The 21,992-nt window shown below is 38.8% G+C and overlaps 1 protein-coding gene across 4 annotated transcripts in view; it reads left to right on the top strand.

The window, feature by feature from the left end:
- The window catches only part of EML6 (EMAP like 6), a 194,780-nt gene that overhangs the window by 101,581 nt on the left and 71,207 nt on the right, over positions 1-21,992 (top strand). For all 4 annotated transcript variants that reach the window (XM_089528905.1, XM_089528907.1, XM_089528904.1 and 1 more), the window contains exons 11-16: positions 4,848-5,015; positions 6,206-6,312; positions 9,608-9,726; positions 14,225-14,411; positions 18,675-18,780; positions 20,601-20,694. In XM_089528905.1, the coding sequence (XP_089385031.1) occupies positions 4,848-5,015; positions 6,206-6,312; positions 9,608-9,726; positions 14,225-14,411; positions 18,675-18,780; positions 20,601-20,694 (781 nt within the window). The remainder of the gene's footprint in view (positions 1-4,847; positions 5,016-6,205; positions 6,313-9,607; positions 9,727-14,224; positions 14,412-18,674; positions 18,781-20,600; positions 20,695-21,992) is intronic.

Raw genomic sequence — 21,992 nt, 5'->3', positions numbered from 1 at the left:
ATTGCAATTTACCTGCCTAGTATGATAAAGCCCTCAATCTTTTAGCAGTCAAAATGGTGAGAAAAATCCACTTCCATTGGTAGTTAATTCAAAAAGACATTCGAATCGTAGAGTTGGAAGAGACCACAAGGGCCATCCAGTCCAACCTCCTGCCATGCAGGAACTCTCAATCAAAAAAATCCCCCGACAGATGGCCATCCAGCCTCTGTTTAAAGACCTCCAAGGAGGGAGACTCCACCACTCTTCAAGGGAGTGTGTTCCACTGCTGAACAGCCCTTACTCTCAGGAAGTTCTTCCTAATGTCGAGGTGGAATCTCTTTTCCCATACCCATTCATCCCTCTGAATATCAAGGAACTTTCCAATACCAAATTTACTCATGTGAATACTTGCTCCCCAAAATGTAGCTACTGTGGGACAACTCCAATACATATAAGTTAAGGAAGCATTAGCAGTGTGACATCTCCAACAGTTTGCTGATTTAGAAAGCTCTTTCTTGAATAAAGACTATGGTAACCGATATATCTGAAAGAGCATTTTCTGCTGTATAAAAAGTATATGGAGATCTGTAGCCATACTAGTCACAATATAGATATTAAAACCAATGGGCATCAATTAGTCAGAATTGGGTTTTCCAATTCTCTGTTCTTTTCATGCTGTTAACCTCATGTGTTATATTTATTTATACAGTACATAACATAAATTTAACCAATTCTGTAAAAATTAATGGCCAGTAGATTTTACCAAAGGCCTTCTCAGCATCTAAAGAAGTAACAACTGGCTGATCAATTTTATCTTTGTTTGAAGCAATTAAGTTCACAATCAAGTCAAATATTACTAACTCCCTGCCTGTTTTTGATAGATCCTGCCTGGTCAGTATTTACTAGAGATGAAATAATTTTTTGTAATCAATTAACTAAAATAGCCGTCAATATTTTGTTATTAAATAAAGTACTAGCGCAGCAGTTAGCTCAGCAAGTATGGCCCTTACTATGATACATTTACGTATCAGGGTAATATAGGCATCATTTAATGATGAAGAGAGGAAGCCAGATTCTAACATATGCATTTAAAGTTGAAGCACTCTTGGTACTAACATGATGGAGAAAGTATTGTACCATTCAACTGGAACTTGTCAGGAGCAGGAGACCCCCAATTTTTTCATATTTGCATTGATAAATTCCCCTAAGCATAAAGGTTCCAAAAGAAATTGTTGCTGTGATATGCTAAGATGTGAAAGGTCAAGATGAGAAAAGAAAGTCTTCACATCTTGTTGGTGAATTTCATTATCGGAGTTATAAAGATGTACGTAAAACTTAAAATAAAAATGTAAGTTTTTATATTTAAATCTTTTTTATAAGACAAAAAAACAATTATTCTACAGCAAATGTAGGCTTTGCTTGCTTTCTGTTCAATAATGAAGTCTCAAAACCTTCATTCATTTTGAAATATTCCATCAAAATTACTGACATTTGAGCCCTAAACTGTTCATTATTGAGAAGCAAAGCATTAAAACATCAGAGACTAGAAGGTTTAGGAGCATTAGAAGAATGCAGTTCTAAGCAAACTGGAGTATGGTCTGAAATTATTAAAGATTCAATGTTGTATGTATTTATATTACTAACCAAAAATTCAGTAAGTATAATCTAATCTGAAACAGTTATGGTAGGCTGAATACATAAAGGTATAATTCCTATCTGCTGGGCGTATAGTTTGCCACACATCAATTATTAAACCAGATTCATTCATGTATGCTTGTAAAATAGTTATCACCATGGATTGTTTCCTTGGTGGAAGTGTATTTCTGTCTAGCAACGGATTCAAAATGTTGTTAAAATCATCACCAACAATCAAGTAATCCTCACTTTTTCTGTTCTTGGTTTCCTATTTCATTTCTACATGCTTGAATGGGAGAGGGCTTTTAAATAAATATTCCAGTTAAATAAAAAGATAGAACTAACAGGGCAATGAGCATCTGTGGTTATTAAAAGTTGTTCAGGAAAAAGAATATGAAACTAATACAGTGGTACCCCGGGTTACGAAATTAATTCATTCCGCCGCCGCTTTCGTAACCCAGAAACTTTCGCTAGCCGAAATGCCCATAGGCGCTAATAGCGAAAGCCGCGATTCCGTGTGAAATCGCGCCGAAAAGCACCAAATTTTTTTTCGTAACCCGAAATAACCTTCGTAACCCAGAAAAATGTTTTTAAATGGATTTTTTTCGTAACCCGGAAATTTCGTAAGGCGGCGCATTCGTATCCCGGGGTACCACTGTACATTAGAAGTTGCTGAGTGCAGCACTAATGAAGTTCTTCTGTCATTTTGTTGGCTTTCAAAGTATTTTCCTATCAATGTCTTTCCAGTTATTTTATAAAGCAGGCTTTGACATCTTGGGGAGAAAAGCCTTTTGGCTGCAACTTTCTGTAGCTTTGTAAGGTCTTTCTCTTTTGATACTATTTATATCTTGCCGAAGTGCCATACAATTGACATTTTAAAAACCTTCAAGCTGTTCCTTAAGGTGTCTATATTTAAGTATGTATGGAAGAATAACAAAAATATAACAATATGTAACAGAGATCAAACTCTTAATGTATTCAGTCTTGTCAGTGAGTCTTCCACAGATGATTCAACTTTCTATAGATTATACATGGAGAGCATCCACCCTTTATTTCCCCACTTGTCACATCTCTGGTTGAATTTTTAAAAATAAATTCTGTAAACTTGTATCCTGAAAGCAAGCACACAGATACTTTCAACTTTGCTTTGGTTGAAAGCTAAGCATTATTAAACTCTCTTGTAGGTGTTTCTTATGTATTGTGCCTTAAAAAACTTTTTCAAGTTTGAAACAAACTATGATAAAGTATAAAGGTGATATGACAAAAATAACTTCATTTCAGAAAGCAACATTTGAAGTCAACTTAATATCTTGTCATCTTCTGAAACTGTTAAGTGTTGTTTCATACTACAGTATGAACGAAATATGGAACGTTAGTTTATGGAAGAGTCCTTGGTTAGTTTGTTCCTCCTGGGAAGGAAGGAAAGAAGGAAGGGAAAGGCTTTGCAGGTAGCCAAAAGGCTCATTCATATCTTGGCTTATTGAGCTTTACTATTGCAGATGAACTCACCCTATGACATCAAGATAATTTACATGAAAGTGCTGGGACTGAGCATATTTAATCTCTTCTGAAAGATGCACACTGACTTTCAATATGTTTCTAAGCATAATTTGGAGTGCTGGTTTTGAACCATGAAGCCCTGAACAGCCTGGGGCCAGAGCTACTGCCTTCTTGTCACAGGCCTTGCTGCAAGTCCTCCATCCCTTCAGAAATTATGTAGCAGAATGGATAACTTGTAAGCCCCAAATAGAGTAAACCCATCAGAATCAATGGAACTTACATAAGTATAGGCTTAATAAGTTCCCATTGATTCAGTGTATCTATTCTAGTTGAGAATCACAAATGGATTAATGGCTATGAGCTGTTAAGATTATGTGAATGATTATGACTTATCCTTGCTAATATACTGGTGCAGTAGCCGCATCTTGAACACAGGACGTTAGAATATTATATGTACTCATTTTTCTTTCATAATTAAAAAAAATAAAGTTACTGAATGTTTAACAAACTGCCATTAAACAAACCTTTCATGGAGCTCACCTACTTCCATATAATCCGCCCCGTACTCTCAGGTCTTCTGGGAAGAATTTATTGCAACCTATAAAAACTAGACAGACTGCAACTTCCCAGAGGGCCTTTTCTGCAACTGCTCCCAGCCTGTGGAACAGCCTGCCAGACAAGATCCATCAAATCACCAACTTAGACAGCTTCAAGAAAGCTGTCAAGACGGATCTCTTCCTTTCCAGAATAAACTACTCAGCCATGTGCTGATTGCCCCCCCCCAAACATATGACTCTGCCACTTTTATTGGCTTTAATTGTTATATAATTTTAAATTCTATATTATTTAATTGTCTTTTAAAGGGGGATATTTTGTATATATGGTTGTATTTTAACCCTTGTAAGCCGCTTTGATTGTTTTTAACAAAAAGCAGGATATAAATAAAACTTTTATTTATTTTATTTATTTTAGAGGGGATTTTAGCAGGTGTTCCTCCTTACCTGGTTGCAGTGAGAAACAATACCTGCTGAAATTCCCTCTTCAACGCAACCATTAAAGATACAAGAGCCCTTTCCAGTTTTCACTCCAGCAACTCTATACTTTAATGTTCAGATTTGCACCATTGCTTTTTTTTAAAAAGTGAGGTAGTATCTGCAGAGACTGTATTGAACTCAGTGATTTAAATGTCAGGATTCTCATGATTTAAATCAATGGAATCAAATGTTCAAATTTTCATTATTTAAATCAATCCCTCTGGGACAAGAAATTTTCTAAAGCAGCATTCTTTCTCTGAAACACCGTTCCAAAGAACAAACACTCTAACAACTACGCTACTGTCATTTAGGTTTAGGATTAGGCTTAGATAATTCTTTTCCACTGGTATCATATGACATAATTTTTGCTTCTTTTAAAAACTGAAGTATGTTTGCTATCTCAGTAGCAAAATAATATATGCAAATATATGAGCCTACCTGTAGCAGAAAAATGAGAAAATAATGCAAAATTGAATACACTACCTTAGATATTTTGTAGCTAAAATAAATCAAGTAGACAAGGGTATAATCATTTAGTCGTAATCATTTATTGTATATGTGTTAATCACTTGTATGATTCAATATAATGTCATGTGGAATAGGTTTAATCATAAAATAAGTAAAAGATAATAGAATTTTAGATGTATAGTTAATTCTGAAATAAGGTTTTATGTTTAATTATCTTTTTTTTAATTTTAGGAGCTAAATTTAGAAAATATGTTGGACATTCTGCACATGTTACTAATGTCCGCTGGTCACATGACTTTCAGTGGGTAATAAGTACTGGTGGTGCTGATCACTCTGTCTTTCAGTGGCGGTTTATTCCAGAAGGTATAACAAATGGGATCCTTGAAACAGTACCCCAAGGTAATAAAATCAATTTTCTTTTTTCACAAGCATTTGAAAGAGGTTGCAGTTAAAAAGAAGGCTTTGGTAAGATATGTTGCTGTGTAGCTTTAAGTCGTTTCCAACTAATGGCAAGCATAAGGTGAACTATCACAGGGTTTTCTTAGCAAGATTTGTTCAGAGGGGCTTTGTCCTTGCCTTCCTCTGAGGATGAGAGAGTGTGACTTGCCCAAGGTCATCCAGTGAGTTTCCATGCCCAAGTTAGGATTCAAACCCTGGTCGTCCAGAGTCCTATTCCAACACTTAAATAACTACACCGCATTGGCTCTCTTTGGTTGGATTAATGGATAATTTTAATGATAATTACCCAGAATATTTGAATTTAGCAGCTTTATCACACAAGGTTCTTCCACTAAAATAGCATCATTTTCAAAAATGCTGTGCAATTGCTATGTTCTCTTTCATATCACACTTTATGTCTGCAGTTTGTAAAATGTGCATTAATGGTATTAGAGAGTAATCTGTATAGATTATATTTGATCAAGTCTTTGGAAATTAACTGCCAGCACAGTAGGATATAATAAGTAAATACACATGGCCATTTCTGTTAAAAAACCTGATATTTTGCAGTTTGTTAGGCTACAAAATAATTGTGGCTATTTAATACTGTGTATTAGCAGAGACCTCTTAATCTTTGCACTGAATGTTAGATGGATTGGTTGAGAGATGAGGGTAGGTACGGTGAGCTTACTTGAGGATGCATGGAAAACAGCTGTTGACAGGGCTTATGGAAATCATTCATGACCCTAGAAAATATATATATACACGGAAAGGAAAGGAGAACAGCATACAAAGCTGGAGTTGTCTTTCAATATTTTATTGTAGCCATTCAAACAGCTGAAGAGGGGAGCCAACTGTAAATAAAAGACTACATTGCTATTTAGGATTGTACCCATAGTGGAAAAGAGAAATAAATTGGAAATTCATAGAAAGGGTTATTCAGAAGTCTGGCTAGTATCCTTGGCTTTGATTGCTCTGTATGTTTGCACTGTCAAATCACAAATGTTCACTAAGTCACTAAGTTCACTAAGATTTTTGCCAGCACTTTAAAGTGTTAGGAGGTTTTGCATTCATTCTTCCTAGGAATGTGACTTTATTTTTAAATTGTCTTTTGATAATTAATGTCATTCAGCACATTCTCCTTTATACAGAAAGTGGCATAGATTCATACAGTGAAGAATCAGATTCTGATTTATCTGATGTGCCAGAGTTAGACTCAGATATTGAGCAAGAAGCTCAAATCAACTACGTTCGACAGGTAAGCAACATAAAAAGTATTGTGTTGTCAGACTTAACAAACCCTGGGAGGAATCCTAGAGTTTCTCAACTGATTTATAATCCCATTGTTAATAGAGGCTTACCTTGGTTAACAAAGGCCTGGGCAAACGGCCCGAAACTTTCCTCCAGAGGGAAGCCGCAGCCACCAAACCATGTGGCTTCCCTCCGGAGGAAAAAGAACCTGGAAAAAGCGGGTTCTTTTTCCATCGCAGGGCAGACGTAATGAATGCACCAATGGCACACTCATCACGTAAGCAATGCGCGGCGATGTGCAGATGCTGCAAATCACGTACATCATAATGGTGGCACCTGTGTACACGGGGTGCCGCCATTATAATGCCGCGGTGGTGTATTAGACTTAGGGACAGTGCGGCGCCGGTATGCCGCTTGTTGGCGGTATGTTCCGCACCATTGCCTCTGACAAAAAGCTCCTTTATACAAAGTACAGTGGCCCTTGGTTTCCACTGGGATTTGGGTCCAGAACCTCCTGTGGATACTAAAATCTATGGATGTCCCATTAAATACAAGGGCACAGTAAAATGGCATGTCTTATATAAAATGGCAAAATCAAAGTTTGCTTTTTGGAATTTATATGTTTTTAAAATATTTCCAAGCCATGGGTGACTGAATCTGTGGATAATGAATCCGTGGATACAGAGGGCTGACTGTATTTTTACTCACAGTCTGCCCTCCTTTTCTCTTTGTCTTCTATGTAACTGGAAACTTTTTTAAAAAAATCTGTGAGATTGAGAGGATAGTGAAGGAGGGTTGGAGGACCACAGAGTTTTGGTGTTATGTTGTAGAAGATATCTGCAATAAACAATGCAATGAACCTTGAGCTAGAAAAGAGTGGCATCCTACTCTAGCCCATCCTCCTGTGTCTGTGTGTGCCTGGTTGCAACAGGCAAGATAAACAGCAGCTTTATCCATCCCTTACTGAATATGTATGAACAGAGACAAAAGGGAAAGCAGATAAGCCTGCCTCATTAGCTACCCCCAGCATGTCAAAGATGCAATACCTCTATAAATCTGGCCACCAAAAATGAAAATCATATAAAAAGTAAAGGCCTCTGGAAGAACAGTAATTCCTGGATGCCTTAGAAAAAGGCTTTCAGATGGTGTTTAGAAAGTTCAAAATGTTTTTGTTTACTTATGCAGAGCTTAGCTGTGGGTTTATTTTTATTTCCAGATCAAATGTGTATATTGTTAGTTTTGGATAAAATGTTTGCTGAAACCTGTTGAATCGCTTTTCTTTTTTGTGGTACAGGAATTTATCCCTATTCTTTCCATGTTATTTCTGCCTATGGTACCAAATATTCTGTTAAAGAATTAATTTCCAGGAACACATCTACTTCATTAACTGAGGTATACCTGTGTAGAGTAGCACTATGTAGTCATTATCAACCAATGTTTTATCAACATGTAAAGAGGAGAGCATGCCAGCTCTGTACCCAGTGTCCCTAGTTCTATTGGTTTCTTAACATGGAAGGTGACAGGTCTGAATAGAAGAACTTCGCCTACACAGGAACATACTCCATGCCATCAGAAATCAAAAATATCAGGGTCCTCAATTGTGTGGAGATGTCCACATGTAGGGAAAGCCCTCCAACTCTGGTTCATTGCTCTCCAACGTAGGAGAACATTGGAGCTCAGGACAGAGATGGGGCTAGCCCATTCCATTCTTCATATGTTGATAGGTAATGTCAATTATTCAGTTTAAATTCTATGACTTCCATCTCTGATGTAATGGGATGTCATTGGATGTAATGTAATTGTTGTAAGCCATCTTAAATTTTTGGACAGTTGGGGTAAAAATGTTTTAATTAAATAGGGTGAAAGAACAGAAATTCTGGTTCTTCCAGGGAACATAACACAATTATCTGGGAGCTGTAGCCTCATTTGGCTGCTGATCTGCTTCCTCAGTCATTTACCTATTTGTTCAGTTTTTTGCATTCAGATATTGTTTTTGCTGGTTATAATTGCTGTCTTTCAGGTTTTCAGTTGCTGCTGCTTTTTATAGTTAACAGTTGTTACAACTTTGTTGACAGTGGGGCCCCAAGTTGCAGTGACATAGATCCTGTGGATTCTGTGTGCCTGTCTTCTTCAGGTTTGAGGATGTCAACAAAGTATGTTGTGGGTGAAGGCCTTTAGAAACCTGTCTAACTGAGGGACTGTTGACTTGCTTCGCTCCTATAGCTGGGCATCCACAAAGTGGCTTGCATCCATGTGGGATCCTATGCCCTGTCATCCCATTGTATACCTCTTTGGAGGCAAGGTGTGGAAGTGGCTCATCAGTAGACAGACAGTTCATCTGAAATCTGGGTCCATTTCTATGCCATGTAATGACACAGATGGAATAAATAAAGTTCGTCCTTTAATTTCCATTCAGCATTTAGCAGCACGCATTATTACATCCGCTCGCCACTTTGACCATGTCTCTCCTTTATTATCATCCCTTCACTGGCTCCTCTTTCCCTTCTGTATCCAGTATAAGCTTCTGTTGTTAACTTTTAAAGCCCTGCATGGGGTGGCCCCTCTTTATTTATCTGAACTTCTTTCTCTTCTTTCTCTCTACACTCCCACTCATACCCTCCATTCTAATAGTCAGGGTCTGTTGTCCCAGCCTAGGATTTCCACTGCCCCATCCCGGATTCGTCCCTTCTTACTTGCTGCCCCTCACTCCTGGAACCTTTTCCCCACCGAACACGGGTCATCATTTCTTTGACCACCTTTAAACCTGAGTTGAAAACTATCTTGTTCAGGGAAGCGTTCCCAGGCACTGTGTGATTATCTGTCTGATTTTTTATTGTATAGTTGATGTTGTTTTTAATTATTGACTGCTTATTTTAAGCAATTCTATTTTATATTATTACCTATTGTTATATACGTATTTTGTAGGTTGTACGCCATTGGTAGATTTCATTTTTATTGATTTGATCATTTGTATGTACAGCGCTATGTACATTTACAGTGCTATAAAAATAAACTATAATAATAATAATAATAATAATAATAATAATAATAATAATTTGTGGCCATTATTTATCTCCAGCAATGTGTCTTATGTTGCATTTTCTTTGTACTTCATTCTTCTTTAATGCTAGGGCCTCAACTCTTTTTCATTGAATTTACAGTATTGTTTCTTTAAAAACGTTTTGTTGTATAAGATAGCAACACTGATTTTGCAAATTCTCAGGTATGTTAGCATCATAAATAATATGATATTATGCACTGTGCTTGGAAAATATATTTCAATGCAACTATCATTCATTTAGGTTTACAAAGAAGACCTACCTCAGCTGAAGCAGCAAAGTAAAGAGAAAAACCATTCAGTGCCCTTCCTTAAAAGAGAGCGAGCCCCTGAGGACAGTTTAAAGCTGCAATTTATACATGGGTATAATAACTTTTCAGTAGTGACTACTCTTGTCTTTTCGCTTATATAGACTACAATTTACAGAAAAAGGTAATCTGTTCTTAGCAAAACTAAAGATAGCACCTACATTTAGAGACTATGTCTGGAGATATCACAAACTCAGGAGGCATTTTGTCATCTTAAGGAGATGACTGGATTTCTGCTAAGGACTGTGCAATTTTTGTTATGGCTTTCCCCATCTATCTCCCCAGTCTAATATCCCCTCAGATGTAGGCTTTAGAGCATGAGCAAATGGGGCCTGTTGTACAGTGTTGCAAAGTGGGAAGGGATGTCAGAAAATCTACTACTTTTGACTCTGGAATTTTTTAAACCTCAAATTCTTTCAGCTTCAAATATGAAGCTTTTGAATTTGGTACATTCTTCAAAGCGAATGGAAACAAAATTCTTCCCCATCTGCAACTGCCAAATTCAGTAGACATGGCTATTTCTTGCATTGGGAGGACTATCATGTGCCTGCCTTCTGAACAGGTGTTAAAGTTGAGGAGCCTCTCAGAAAATAAAGTGACCATCATAATTCAAGACTTGTTGACACTTAAGCTGGCAATTCAAGATTTAAATTGACATAGGCATGGATTTATATCCAGATTTGTACAAATTAAATGCTTAAAACCCTGCTTCTAGGTGCATAAATCTGTCAGTTTCAGTTTTCCCCACATTCAGTTTTTTAAAATCTCAGATTCTTTCTGTCCTATAGGCTGCATCAGCACTGCAGAAATCATCCGGTTTGACATCTGGGAATTTTAGGGGCCATTCAGACTATACTTTACCCCAGATCAGAAATCGATTCTTGCACGTGAAGTTCATATTGGCCTCGAATCTCTCACAGTCCATTTCGAAGCATGCACAAGCATTTCGTGGCAAATGCCCCTTAGTGCAGGTCATTTGCAATCGGGGCAAAAGTCGTCTCTTTTGAAAAAACCCAGGTTCTGTGAATATGAACTTGCCCCTGATCATGATCGGGTCAAGTTCATGGGAGGGATTTAGGTCAGAGGGAGGGCAGTGGGCAGATCATTCCCTTCCCTGATCGGGGTGAAGGAGGAGGAGGAGGAGGAAAGAGCCAGAGGAAGGATGGAAAAAGGGGAATCTGACAGGAGGCAAAAGGTGACAGGAGGCAAAAGGGGGGAATCAGGGTGACTGATGGGGACTGCAAAGGGCAGTCAGAGGGAGGGCAGAGGGGGGGAACTGGAGAAAGTGACGGAGGAGGAGGAGGAGGATGAAGGAACCGGGGGGAAGAAGGGAGCCATGGAGGGCATTCTATAACGGAGCAGGAGGAGGTGAAGGAAGAGGCAGGAGGAAGGGTCAATTCAGGGCAGGTCAGAGGGAGGGCGCGAACGGAGCTCGCACCAGGCAGCTGTCCCTTTTTTAATTTTTAAAAAAAAATTTTGATAATTTTTAAAATTATTTTTGTTTTTTGCAATAGGGTAGATATATAGATAGAACGTAAAGCAGGACGAAGGGTCAATTCAGGGCATGTCAGAGGGACAGAGCAAGCCTCCCTCTCACACCAGGGAGCTTTCCCTTTTTTAAATTATTTTTTAAAATTATTTTTGGCAGTCTATGAGCATGTTTTTTGCTTCAGGTAGATATATATTATATAGAATGTGGCTAGCTGCTTGTTCACTTTCCCTTTCATTTCCTCGCTTCCAGCAAAGGGGAAATGCTGCAAAGAGTACTTTGCAAGACGTTTTTTGACTTTGCTAATGAATGCTACAGTGCGAATGTTACAACGTTTCTCTTTCCAATTTGGCAAATTGACAAATTGATACAGAATGCTTTTGCTACTGTCTCTAAGGAATTCAGGGGTAGCCTAGGGAAAGCAAAGAATGCATGGCATCGCATCCTTTTCTGTAATTCCGAGGTGAGGAATTTATTATATTATTATTATTATTATTATTATTATTATTAGTGTATGAGGCATTCTGGGGTGGCAAGGAGGGAGGATACAGGATGCAGAGATGGCATTAGCTTGCATTTTGGGGTTGAAAACAGGGCCAAGGGAAGATCATAACTTGCACTGACCCAAATACCCACAACACACACACGCAAGAGGTTTTTAAATTTGACAAAATCTGCGCATACTGGCGCCTGGTTCTTTAAAAAAAAGGAGGAGGGAAGCACACTTCCGATTGCCCAATGAGTGCAGGAAACGTCATCTATGACGATCACGGAACTAAATTTGATTGACAGGAAAGGCGCCTTCACTTTAACCCGATTTCTCCAAGAGGGCATTCAGGGTTAAAATACCCTGATTGGTAGTCAGCACTTGCTTCCAGAGCAATTCAGGGAGGGGGAAACCGAAGCTTCCCAGTTCCTTCCAGCACAAAAAGGTCAGTCTGAATGGGCCCTTAGTTTGTTGTGGCAGCAGAGCTCTCTGACATAGAAGGCCATCTCACAAAACTACAATTCCCAGAATCCCATAGCATTGAGCCATGGCAGTTAAAGTAGTGCCAAACTGGATTATTTCTGCAGTGTGGATGCAGCCATGGGGGGGGGGGGGTTGCAAACATTGGTAGACTCCCATCCAAAATGAACTGAACTGGAATTTGCTGGTCAGAGTATCTTCAGCAAGTGAGCCATATCCTCTTTCAGGCTATACCATTGCACCCACCCTTACCCCAGCCACACACGCCTTTTTCAGTTTGTCACTCAGACTGTCAACTGGTATTTCACACTCACTGAGTTGGTTCAGTTCTCATTGGGCTGTTTTGAGGTTTTCCCTCCTGGTTTTTAAGAACTTCGTCATACTTGGGGATTATCCATGTCTCTTGATATCTCTCTCCTGTGTATAGATGGTGCTGTTTTTGGCAACATAAAGTCTGACAATAAATTTGAGTTAGAATAGAATCATAGAATCGTTTTCTTTCTTTATCTCCCACTTAAAAACTGGTAGCTGCTTCCCCCAGAAGGTACTTGTCTTAGATCCAGACATTCTATTTATTAAGTGAAAGGATGTGGAAAAGGCCTTCTGCTTGTTTTCACCCTAATAGTGTGTTCATGTGTTTGGTATGATTTTCTCATGCTGCCATTCTTGAAAGTATTTGGTATTGGCATGGAACCTTTCTGTGTAATGGGAAAGGCGCATAGATTAGATCACACTAATTACACTAACATAAATACTTATACAGTGCGCCCGCGCCATACGCGGCCTTGAGCATACGCGCTCAAGCCACGGGGCGCGCACGGGGCGGAAGGGGCGGCGCGTCCCATTCAGTTGAATGGGTGCGTGTGCCTGTTGCGCCCCGTGCCCACGCCGCCACGCACGAGCCCCATTGTTTCCAATGGGGCTCGAGCATAGGCGGAATTCGCCTTACGCAGAGGGATCCAGAACGGATCCCCCGCGTAAGGCAAGGACGGACTGTATTTATATTCCTCTCATACAAGGTCATTTCCTTGTCCCTACTATCACAACCTGGGAAGTTAGGTTTAGAAGCCTAAGCGTGTCACACATGGAGCTTCCTTAAGAAGTGGAGAATTGGCTCTCCCTACTCCTGTTTCAGTATTATAACCATTGCATCAAACTAGCTCTCACTATAGTAGCACCTTATTATGGCAGATGTCATTTAGAGACTTCTTCTAGCTTCTACCATCTGACAACATGTAGATGACACCATTCTTTATGTAAGGCAATTCATATTTACAGTCATATCTCTAGTCTAAGATAGACGCTCTGTTTGGCCAAAGTGAATCTGCTCCAGTACGCTGAAACAACCTTATTGCTTTTCCTTCTCTGTGTTACTTGACTTTCCCAGTTATTTTCTGATCACTTATCAGGTTGACTGGAATTTCCAATTGGAAAACAGAAAGCTACAATCTTTCATACACAAAAAATGGGGAAGGGAGCTGCAGTGTTTTCTTGTCTACCATTGCAGTGATGTAAAAAAACATGATTTGATTCATCAGCATACAAGATTGGATAGTGAAGTCCTTATTTTGTATGGAACCTGGAAGATCAGATTTAGTTAAGAACATTAACTGGAACTGGAACAATAGCAAATGGGAAAGAAAGAGAATGTTGCATAACCATCTACATATAAATAATTGATAGTAGATGTTAATTACTAATGTTTGAGGATGTGAAAAGACTTCATTTAACCCGTTCCAGATAGCTTGCTGGTTGTAACATTTTCATATATCCCAGGCTTGCTTCTCAATACTGCTGCTCTTATCAATCTCGTACAAACTGTTTCCTACACAAGGGACAGAAGGAATATTCTCAAATATTCTTGTTTTCAAAGAGAAATTGTCTCAACTCATGACAAGAATTTTAGCACTTTTTCTGATTTTGTTTGCAGGGGGGCAAAAATGCTTGCACAAACTATAACCTTGTTGTGCATTTTTTTTGCAACGAAACATGCTTCAACATAAAGCAATTTAGGATGATGTTGCATGAACCTTGGCTTCCACAGTTTGAAAGACCCTTACTGAAATGTTTATGTATGTGTTTTTTTGTTCATTTCAGTTATAGAGGCTATGACTGTCGAAACAATTTATTCTACACGCAGACCGGGGAGGTGGTTTATCATATTGCTGCTGTTGCTGTTGTGTATAGTAGACAACAACATACCCAAAGACTGTATCTTGGTCATGATGATGATATCCTCAGCTTAGCCATCCATCCTGTGAAAGATTATGTTGCTACTGGACAAGTGAGTTTTTATCAATGTAAAAGATGGCCTTTCCTATTTCTGTATTAATTCTAAGCAGTTTTGTTTTGCAAAATTCAGATAATAAACTGTTGATAGGACGTAATGTCATAATTTAACATTTTACAAATGGCACCTGCAACAAAAATATTGCAATGCATCCATATTCTCCATCCTGCACCTTGTGCAACAAGACTTGCACACCATCTCCTGGGAATACACTACTATGCTGTCAAGTTTCATACATAAAGGTGCATATGCACACACACACAAACACAGATTTCCATTTTTATGAAATTACACTCAACATTCAGTAACTCCTGAAGGCTTCTGAAAATACTTGAAGGGTTTTGTTTCTTTGTTGTGGGTTCCTACTTCTTATTTGTATTGTGGTACCATCTAGAGACCACATGCAAATGAAAAGCCTTTTTTGTTTTGAAGGAAAAGTAGTAATGGAGCCCTAATTTCCCTCAGTCAATTTTCTACAAATATTTCTATAGAATATCATGCCCACCTTTAACCCAAATGGATTTGGCACTGTGGGAATTATATCATGTAACACATTTCACTATATAGTCAATTGACACTTCCAAGTAAACATGTAAACTGTGGCATCTGCACTGCTGAAGTAATCCAGGTTGTCACCACTTTAATTGCCCTGGCTGAGTGGTATGCAATTCTGGGAACTGTAGTTTGCTGTGGCACCTGAGTTCCCTGACAGAGAAGCCCAGATGTCTCATTAAACTACAGTTCCAGAATTCCATAGCATTGAGCCATGGCAGTTAAAGTGGTGTCAAACTGGATTATTTATGCAGTACTGCTACAGCCTTAGAATGTTACCTTCTTCAGTTTTCTGTTTAAAGTGTGTGGGTTTGTCTTACATGAGAGGGAAAAACGTGAAATGATGTAAGATAAAAGTTTGAAGAAATATGAAAAGAAAAGGTGTTAATTATTCCTATAAAAAATTTATGTTTAAGCTAACAGCATACCACTTGTACTGTGCTGGTGGTACCTGGACAGGTCTGCTTTATTGGCTTGTGTGGGGTATCAAAAGGAAGTGGGAGATACTTACAACAATATAATACATCTCTGCCAAAAGAAAAGGATAGTAGTATGTACAGGAAAGGTAGGAGAAAGTTTAAAAGAAAATAAAGAAGTTCAGTTTGAAGGATGTAAGAAGCCATTGATGACTAAACATCCAAAAGTATAAATCATAGGAAACATTTTCTTTAGTTTGGCTAGAGGGTAGCCAGTAGAAATGTAGAGGATGTTATATGAATCATCAATGTGATAGTGCTGGTCAAAGGATAACCCCAAAATAGAATTCAGAAAGGAGGAAGGAACTGCTTGAAGGCTTGAAGCTCAGTGGATCAGTAGCCAAAAGCCAAATAGCAAAAGAAAGACAAAGTACTGAAGAGACTGCAAGAGTGGCAGAAGGAAAAGCAGAAGAGGACAGACTAATAAAGCTGAGGGTTATTTCAGGGAAAAAAGATTGCAGTCCAGTGGTATAAAAAAAATGTTGTCTGATAAGGATGCAGAACTGGAATGGAGAAATAGAATTTCACATAGGAAAGAACCCATGGCCCCAAGCATGCAGCAGAGGGTTTTCAAGGGGAAGTACTTGAATGTTTTAGTACTTATTTATTCAGTTGTTTTTTAAAACCAACATAAACAAAATGCCACCGATACACTATACTGCACTGCAACCATAAAATAAAATCAGAGGCATAAAAACAACAGAAGAGAATATATAAATCACACTTCCAAATCCATAAAAAACAAGTAGATTTTAACCTAGTGATAGAATGTTAGGAGTATCGGTACTTGTCCAATTTCTTTTGGGAAGGTAATGCCACTATGAAGTTCTACTCCCTTGTTCCTACACAGTGAATTTCCCCTGATAGTGAAACCCAAAGAAAAGTCTTTTCTGAAGATGTCATAGCACAGGAAAATTGCTATAGGAAGAATTACTCATTCCAGATGCAGGCAGTGGGCTGACATATTCACAAGCTTGTCTGAACCATATGGCCTAAACCAGGGATGGAAATCAGGCATTCTTTTAGGTATTGTTGGACTGCAGTGCTGCTAGGATTTGCAATCTAGCAACATTGGAAAGATGCACTTTGGCTTTCCCTGGTATAGAGAGATTTAGGCGACACAACTTTAACTGCCATGACTCAGTGCTGTGGAATCATGGGATTTGTAGTTGGTTGTAGTACCCGAGCTCTCTGACAGAAGCTATATGTCTCTGAAAACTATATAGAAACATAGAATTCTATAGCAGTTAAAGTGGTGTCACACTGCATTATTTTTGCAGTGCAGATACAGCCCTAGCTGAGTGTCATCAGCATACTGATGACAGACATATCATTTTAAATGAATGACTTCATCCAGTAGCTTCATACAGATGTTATATAGCATGGCAATAATTTTTATGGAATAGAATCCTCTCCATTTCCTTGTTATTTTCTAATACTATCCCAAGCAGGACCACTCCATGCTTCTGGTTCCCATGCTACAGAGCTGTTCCAGCAAAATATTATGACTGTTGGTATCAAAAAATCTCTGAGAGATCAAGGAAAACTATCAGGGACTCCTGGCCTTCTCCACCAGGGTGATTATGGCTATCTAGTGTCAAATCCAGCCCTGGAGCCAGATTGAAAAAGATCTAGATAATCTATTTCATAAACATATGCCTAGAATTGAAACATCATCTAAAGCAGAAGCGAGAAGAATGCGACTCACAGGCCGCATGCAGCTTTAGTCCTTTTTTTTTTTTACAGCTCTCCAAGCCACTAGATCCCACTCCAAATTAAACATTTGGTATAAAATCACTTGTTCCTAAATACTGCCTGGAGAAGCAGTTTCTTGTTTAAATCATCTAAAAAAATAGACTTCTGTTCTTTTCTGGGGCATATTTTAGAGGAAAGCACAGCAGTAAGGGGCACAGAGGTAAAACATAGCTCTGCCACAGTTCCCACCCCTGCCATAAAGCACATTGTCCCCTAAAGGAATGTTATTGGACTAGATATTTGCTATTAACATTTCTCAGTTCAGAGGAGAGATTATACAACTGTCTCCTTTAGTGGCTAGTGTCAGCTCTCACACACAAAGAGACATTGACTTTGTAGACTTACCCATTCACATCCATCCAACTTGTTGCCAATAATCAAACTAAACAAGGATTAAGACTACAGATTGAGTATCCCTTATTGGGAATTCCAAATTCCAAAATTATTTACATGGGTGGCTGAGAAATCCTTGCTTTCTGGTGGTTCACTGCATACAAGCTTTGTTTCATGCACAGAATTATTAAAAATATTGTCTATAAAAATACCCTAGGTTTATGTTTATGCATTGTATACAAAACTAATGAATTTCAAGTTTAGGCTTAGGTCCCATCTCCAAGATATCTTATTATGTAAATACAAATATTCCAAAATAAAATAAAATCCCAAATTCCGCTTCCAAGCATTTTGGATAAGGAGACTCAAACTGCATAAATTGTTGGCTGATCCACACCAAGTAGTATGTCCCTACCTGAAATGGATCCCATAAAGACAGGTTTGAAGTGTTCTCTTGGGGTGGTAAAATAAAAATGGTGGCAGAATCAGCAATGATAGTAGCCATTTTACATTTGGAGAGTATAAAAAATTGACACTACAGGTTTCCAAGAGTTTCTTTGCCTGTTTGATAGGGTCTGATTTACCAGCCAAAAATCAGCTGATTTTCTACCTGAGAATATAAACAATAGGAGCAAAGTAAGAATGCTTCACCACTGTCAGTGCTGTAAAATAGGCATGTCAGTGTGTTCTCACTTGTATCCATTCATTGTTATTCATGAGACTTGTGTTGTGCCATCTGTGTTCTAGCTGTCATCTGCCTGTTTCATAAGCTGTTGCTCCTTGGAAAACTGGAGAATTAGCCAAACTCTACATGACAGGAGTGTTGCAAAGGGCCACTGACATCTCATGGACATTTTTTTTAAAATATAAGAATTAAGGGGAAGATATAGAAATGGAGAAGTGCATCAGTTCTCAAAATGGAAATGAGGTTGTGGGCGGCAGATTGTGGGTAAGAACCCAAGGCTAAGGGAAAATGTGGGCAGGAAGCCTCAGGTAGCTCTTGATAAATTACAGTAAAGGGCACTTAGGAGACTGCAGGTTCAGAAAACTAGACCTTTGTTTATAAAAGATTGTGATAGCTAAGAATAATTACTGACTGGTTTTGTATGTACAACTTCTAAGATCCAGTCCTTTCATTTAGGTTGGGAGGGATGCCGCTATACATGTTTGGGATACCCAGACACTCAAATGTTTATCACTGCTAAAAGGCCAACACCAAAGAGGAGTGTGTGCACTTGATTTTTCAGGTAAGCTGCTATCCATTCCACTACCACTGGAGTGAAAAAATTAAACTGCTCATTCACCATGCTAACACAGATAATACTGATTTATAGAAGACAATTTTCCTTTTTCTGTGCTTCCTGGAGTACCTTTATGATAGCGCCTCCTCTCCTTAGAGTAGCAGTCTGGGTCCCATCATAGTTGAGCTCTTTACCAGATGGGAGAAACTGTCCTGTCCTCCTAGACAGGCCCTACTCAATGGCAATGAGTGTAGGGCGAGTTCTCAGGAGGCAGCTTTCTCGTGGGGAAAAAACCAAACCAAAAAAATCTCTGAAATTACACTTTCAACTATTGGCTTTGGGGCCGCTGGCCTTTCCCACCCTGTGTAGGTCAGGTTAGACCTTTTACTGTCAGATTCACAGGTAGATGAGTCCTCAGATCTAGTCAGTACCCAGCTTCTTATACTACTGGAAGAATAAGGAAGGGCCTCAAGCAGATTTATCTGGGGTAAGGTTAAACCCAGTTCCTGGGTGCATGGTACCCTGATACAGCAGTATCTCTCTACACACACACCATATACCTGTACATCTATCAGCAGTCTTTCATAACCACTTCCTTCGCTTGTGGTCAGCAGACAAGAAGACCAGCAAAGATTTTAGCTACACCATACAGTGAGTTCAAACTATGGAACAAACAATATAAAAGAACTCAATGCTTGGAACATGTACTTTTGTTTATAAGCAAACAGCAACTGATGGGATGAGGGAGTGAACAGGCTCATTCTGTCCTGGATCTCAGTAATCAGGCCCATCAATTGTTGTCTTTTAAAATCAAACTAAGGACCCTGATATCAGAAGAAGTAAAAGTCTCTATTTCCCAAATTTCACAAGATAGGTACCAAGGATATTCTCAATTCTCCTCCTGAGATAAGATAAGATTAAGATAAGATAAGAGGGAGAGTCTTCACTCTTTTAAGTGATACTTGGGCTGCGCTGCAGTTATATGCGGACCCCAAAGCCTGAAGAAAGATCCTAGAGAGAGATTGCCTTCCTTTTCTGGAGTAGCTTCCTACACTTGACTTCTCTTCACCCTACACAGACTAGGAAAACAGCTGATCCTGAATAGAAACAACTTAATGAACATTGCTGTAGAGCTCCATGGCTTCCCTCATCTTGATGTCAGGCCCAAAAGTAAGACAAAGTGGTTCCTTGACAATAGAGACCATCTGGATTTCACATTGCTTAGTCATAAACATGTGACATTCTGCAGTGAGACTCAATAGTTAATGTGTTCAGTGAACCATTGGCACATATATACTATACAGTACTTCATAGTGTTTTCCTCTCCTTTTGCTCTATTTGCCAGTGATGCCTGGACAATAGTTGGGAAGGACTGGTAGGCAGCTTGCCATGCCATTGATGTCTCTCTGTAAGACTCAATTGATGGGTTTCAATTTAGCCCAGTGATTGGCTGATTGGCACCTGCAGCTTGTTGAAAGCCAGATAATGAGATGTGTCCCTTCTAATTTGTTGCTGTTGTGTGCCTTCAGGTCATTTCTGACTTATGGCAACACTAAGATGAACCTTAGTGTATATGACTTACCCAAGGTCATCCAGTGGGTTTCCGTGGTTGAATAGGGATTTCAGCTCTGGTCTCCAGAGTTGTAATGCAACACTTAAACCACAACACCATGCTGGGCTTGTCCCTGTCAACAGACAATCAAAAAGTTGCTTTCTTAAAGACTGAATGCTTGGTAGATAAAGTTATCCATGCTGTGGTTATCTGAGGATGTGCATTTTAATGTCACAGTGTCTCATATTTCATGTTCTGAATTGCTTCTGTACAGCCGATGGTAAATGTTTGGCATCGATTGGATTAGATGACAACCATACCATTGTACTCTGGGACTGGAAAAAGGGAGAGAAGATGGCAGTAACGAAGTAAGAACATGGTCGTATTAACATTCTGAATTGTATATTTTTGAGAATATTGTTAAATCACAATTGTAGTATGCTGTTTCAAGAGTCCAGCCTCCTCAGCACCATCACATATTCACCTTAAATGTATGCATATATTCTCTACACATGACATTTTCTAATGAATGGGTTGAGGTTGGACACACAGAAGAGTGTGCGTTCTGATTGTCTTCTATCTCGATTGTGGTTTTCCCCTTCTTTTTTTGCAGTGAATAAAAACCTGATCAGGACATTATTTGCTTTGGTTGCATGGATTGGATACACTGAAATCCTTGCCTTGGATCGTCAGGTTTTCTCTCATGATTAGCATAGAGTTAATGGTCATTTAAAGGTGCTTTCATGCTTTCCCTGTACCCCCAAAAATCTGCTCCACTCAGCTAAGGTCTTTTGTGAAATAATGTTGGATGTGGTGCAGGATGATGAATGCAGACAGAGCAGGTAGGCGACAGGCTCCCCCCACCACACACACACACACCACTTATGTGGATATGTATCTATGTATCAGGGTCTCCATACATTCATCTCATCCTTGATTCTGCAGTGTCCAAAACATTTGAATCAAATGACCTATGTATGCCCTCCTGCTGTATCTATGATGTTCAGCTGAAGTGGAAATTCCCTCTCTGAGTACATCTACATTTCAATTTTAGTGGTAGAATTTTATTTGATATAAATAGATTTGCAAGTCTCACCTGTTTCTGCCAGGCCACCTGTTCTAGCCCTGCTTTCATCTTTCCCTTCCTAAATATGAATAAACATTTTCTAGTGAGTCTTTGATTTAATTTGGTGTCTGGGAGCTTAGCTGTTAACCTAGCAAGAGCTAGGAAGCTTTGGTTACTGCTTGAAGGGTTGAAGCAGTAGGAAAGAGTTTGGTCATAGTTTGGTTTTCTAAAGAATGTTCTCATTTCAACTTTTAAATAGAATTTCCTTTTTTATAAAATAAGAACTGTGGGGCAGTGTTTTAGCCAATCATGTGTCTTAATGGTTTTTCTGAACATAGTGCATTTGAAGTGCAGTTGGCAGATTCAGTAATAGGTTTATGTTAGTGTTAATATCTTTAACTGGCTCTTTCCATACAATTAAATTTGAGTAAATTAAGAGATGAAGATGGCAAGACTGCATCGGGATCAAATCTCTGCCAGATTTCTGTACTGGTCTGTGACCATAATAAAAAATTATTATATTATATTCTACCAAATCTCTAGAAAAGAAGAGTATGAGAGATTTAGGTAAAGAATGAATGGGTGAGTTCCCCCTCCCAA

The sequence above is a fragment of the Sceloporus occidentalis genome, unplaced genomic scaffold, assembly GCF_023333645.1.
Source record: "Sceloporus occidentalis isolate IW3139 unplaced genomic scaffold, rSceOcc1.0.p SCAF_6, whole genome shotgun sequence".
Classification (NCBI taxonomy): Eukaryota; Metazoa; Chordata; class Lepidosauria; order Squamata; family Phrynosomatidae; genus Sceloporus; species Sceloporus occidentalis.
The sequence above is the reverse complement of the archived record's forward strand: the minus strand, read 5'-3'. Positions and strand labels throughout refer to the sequence as shown.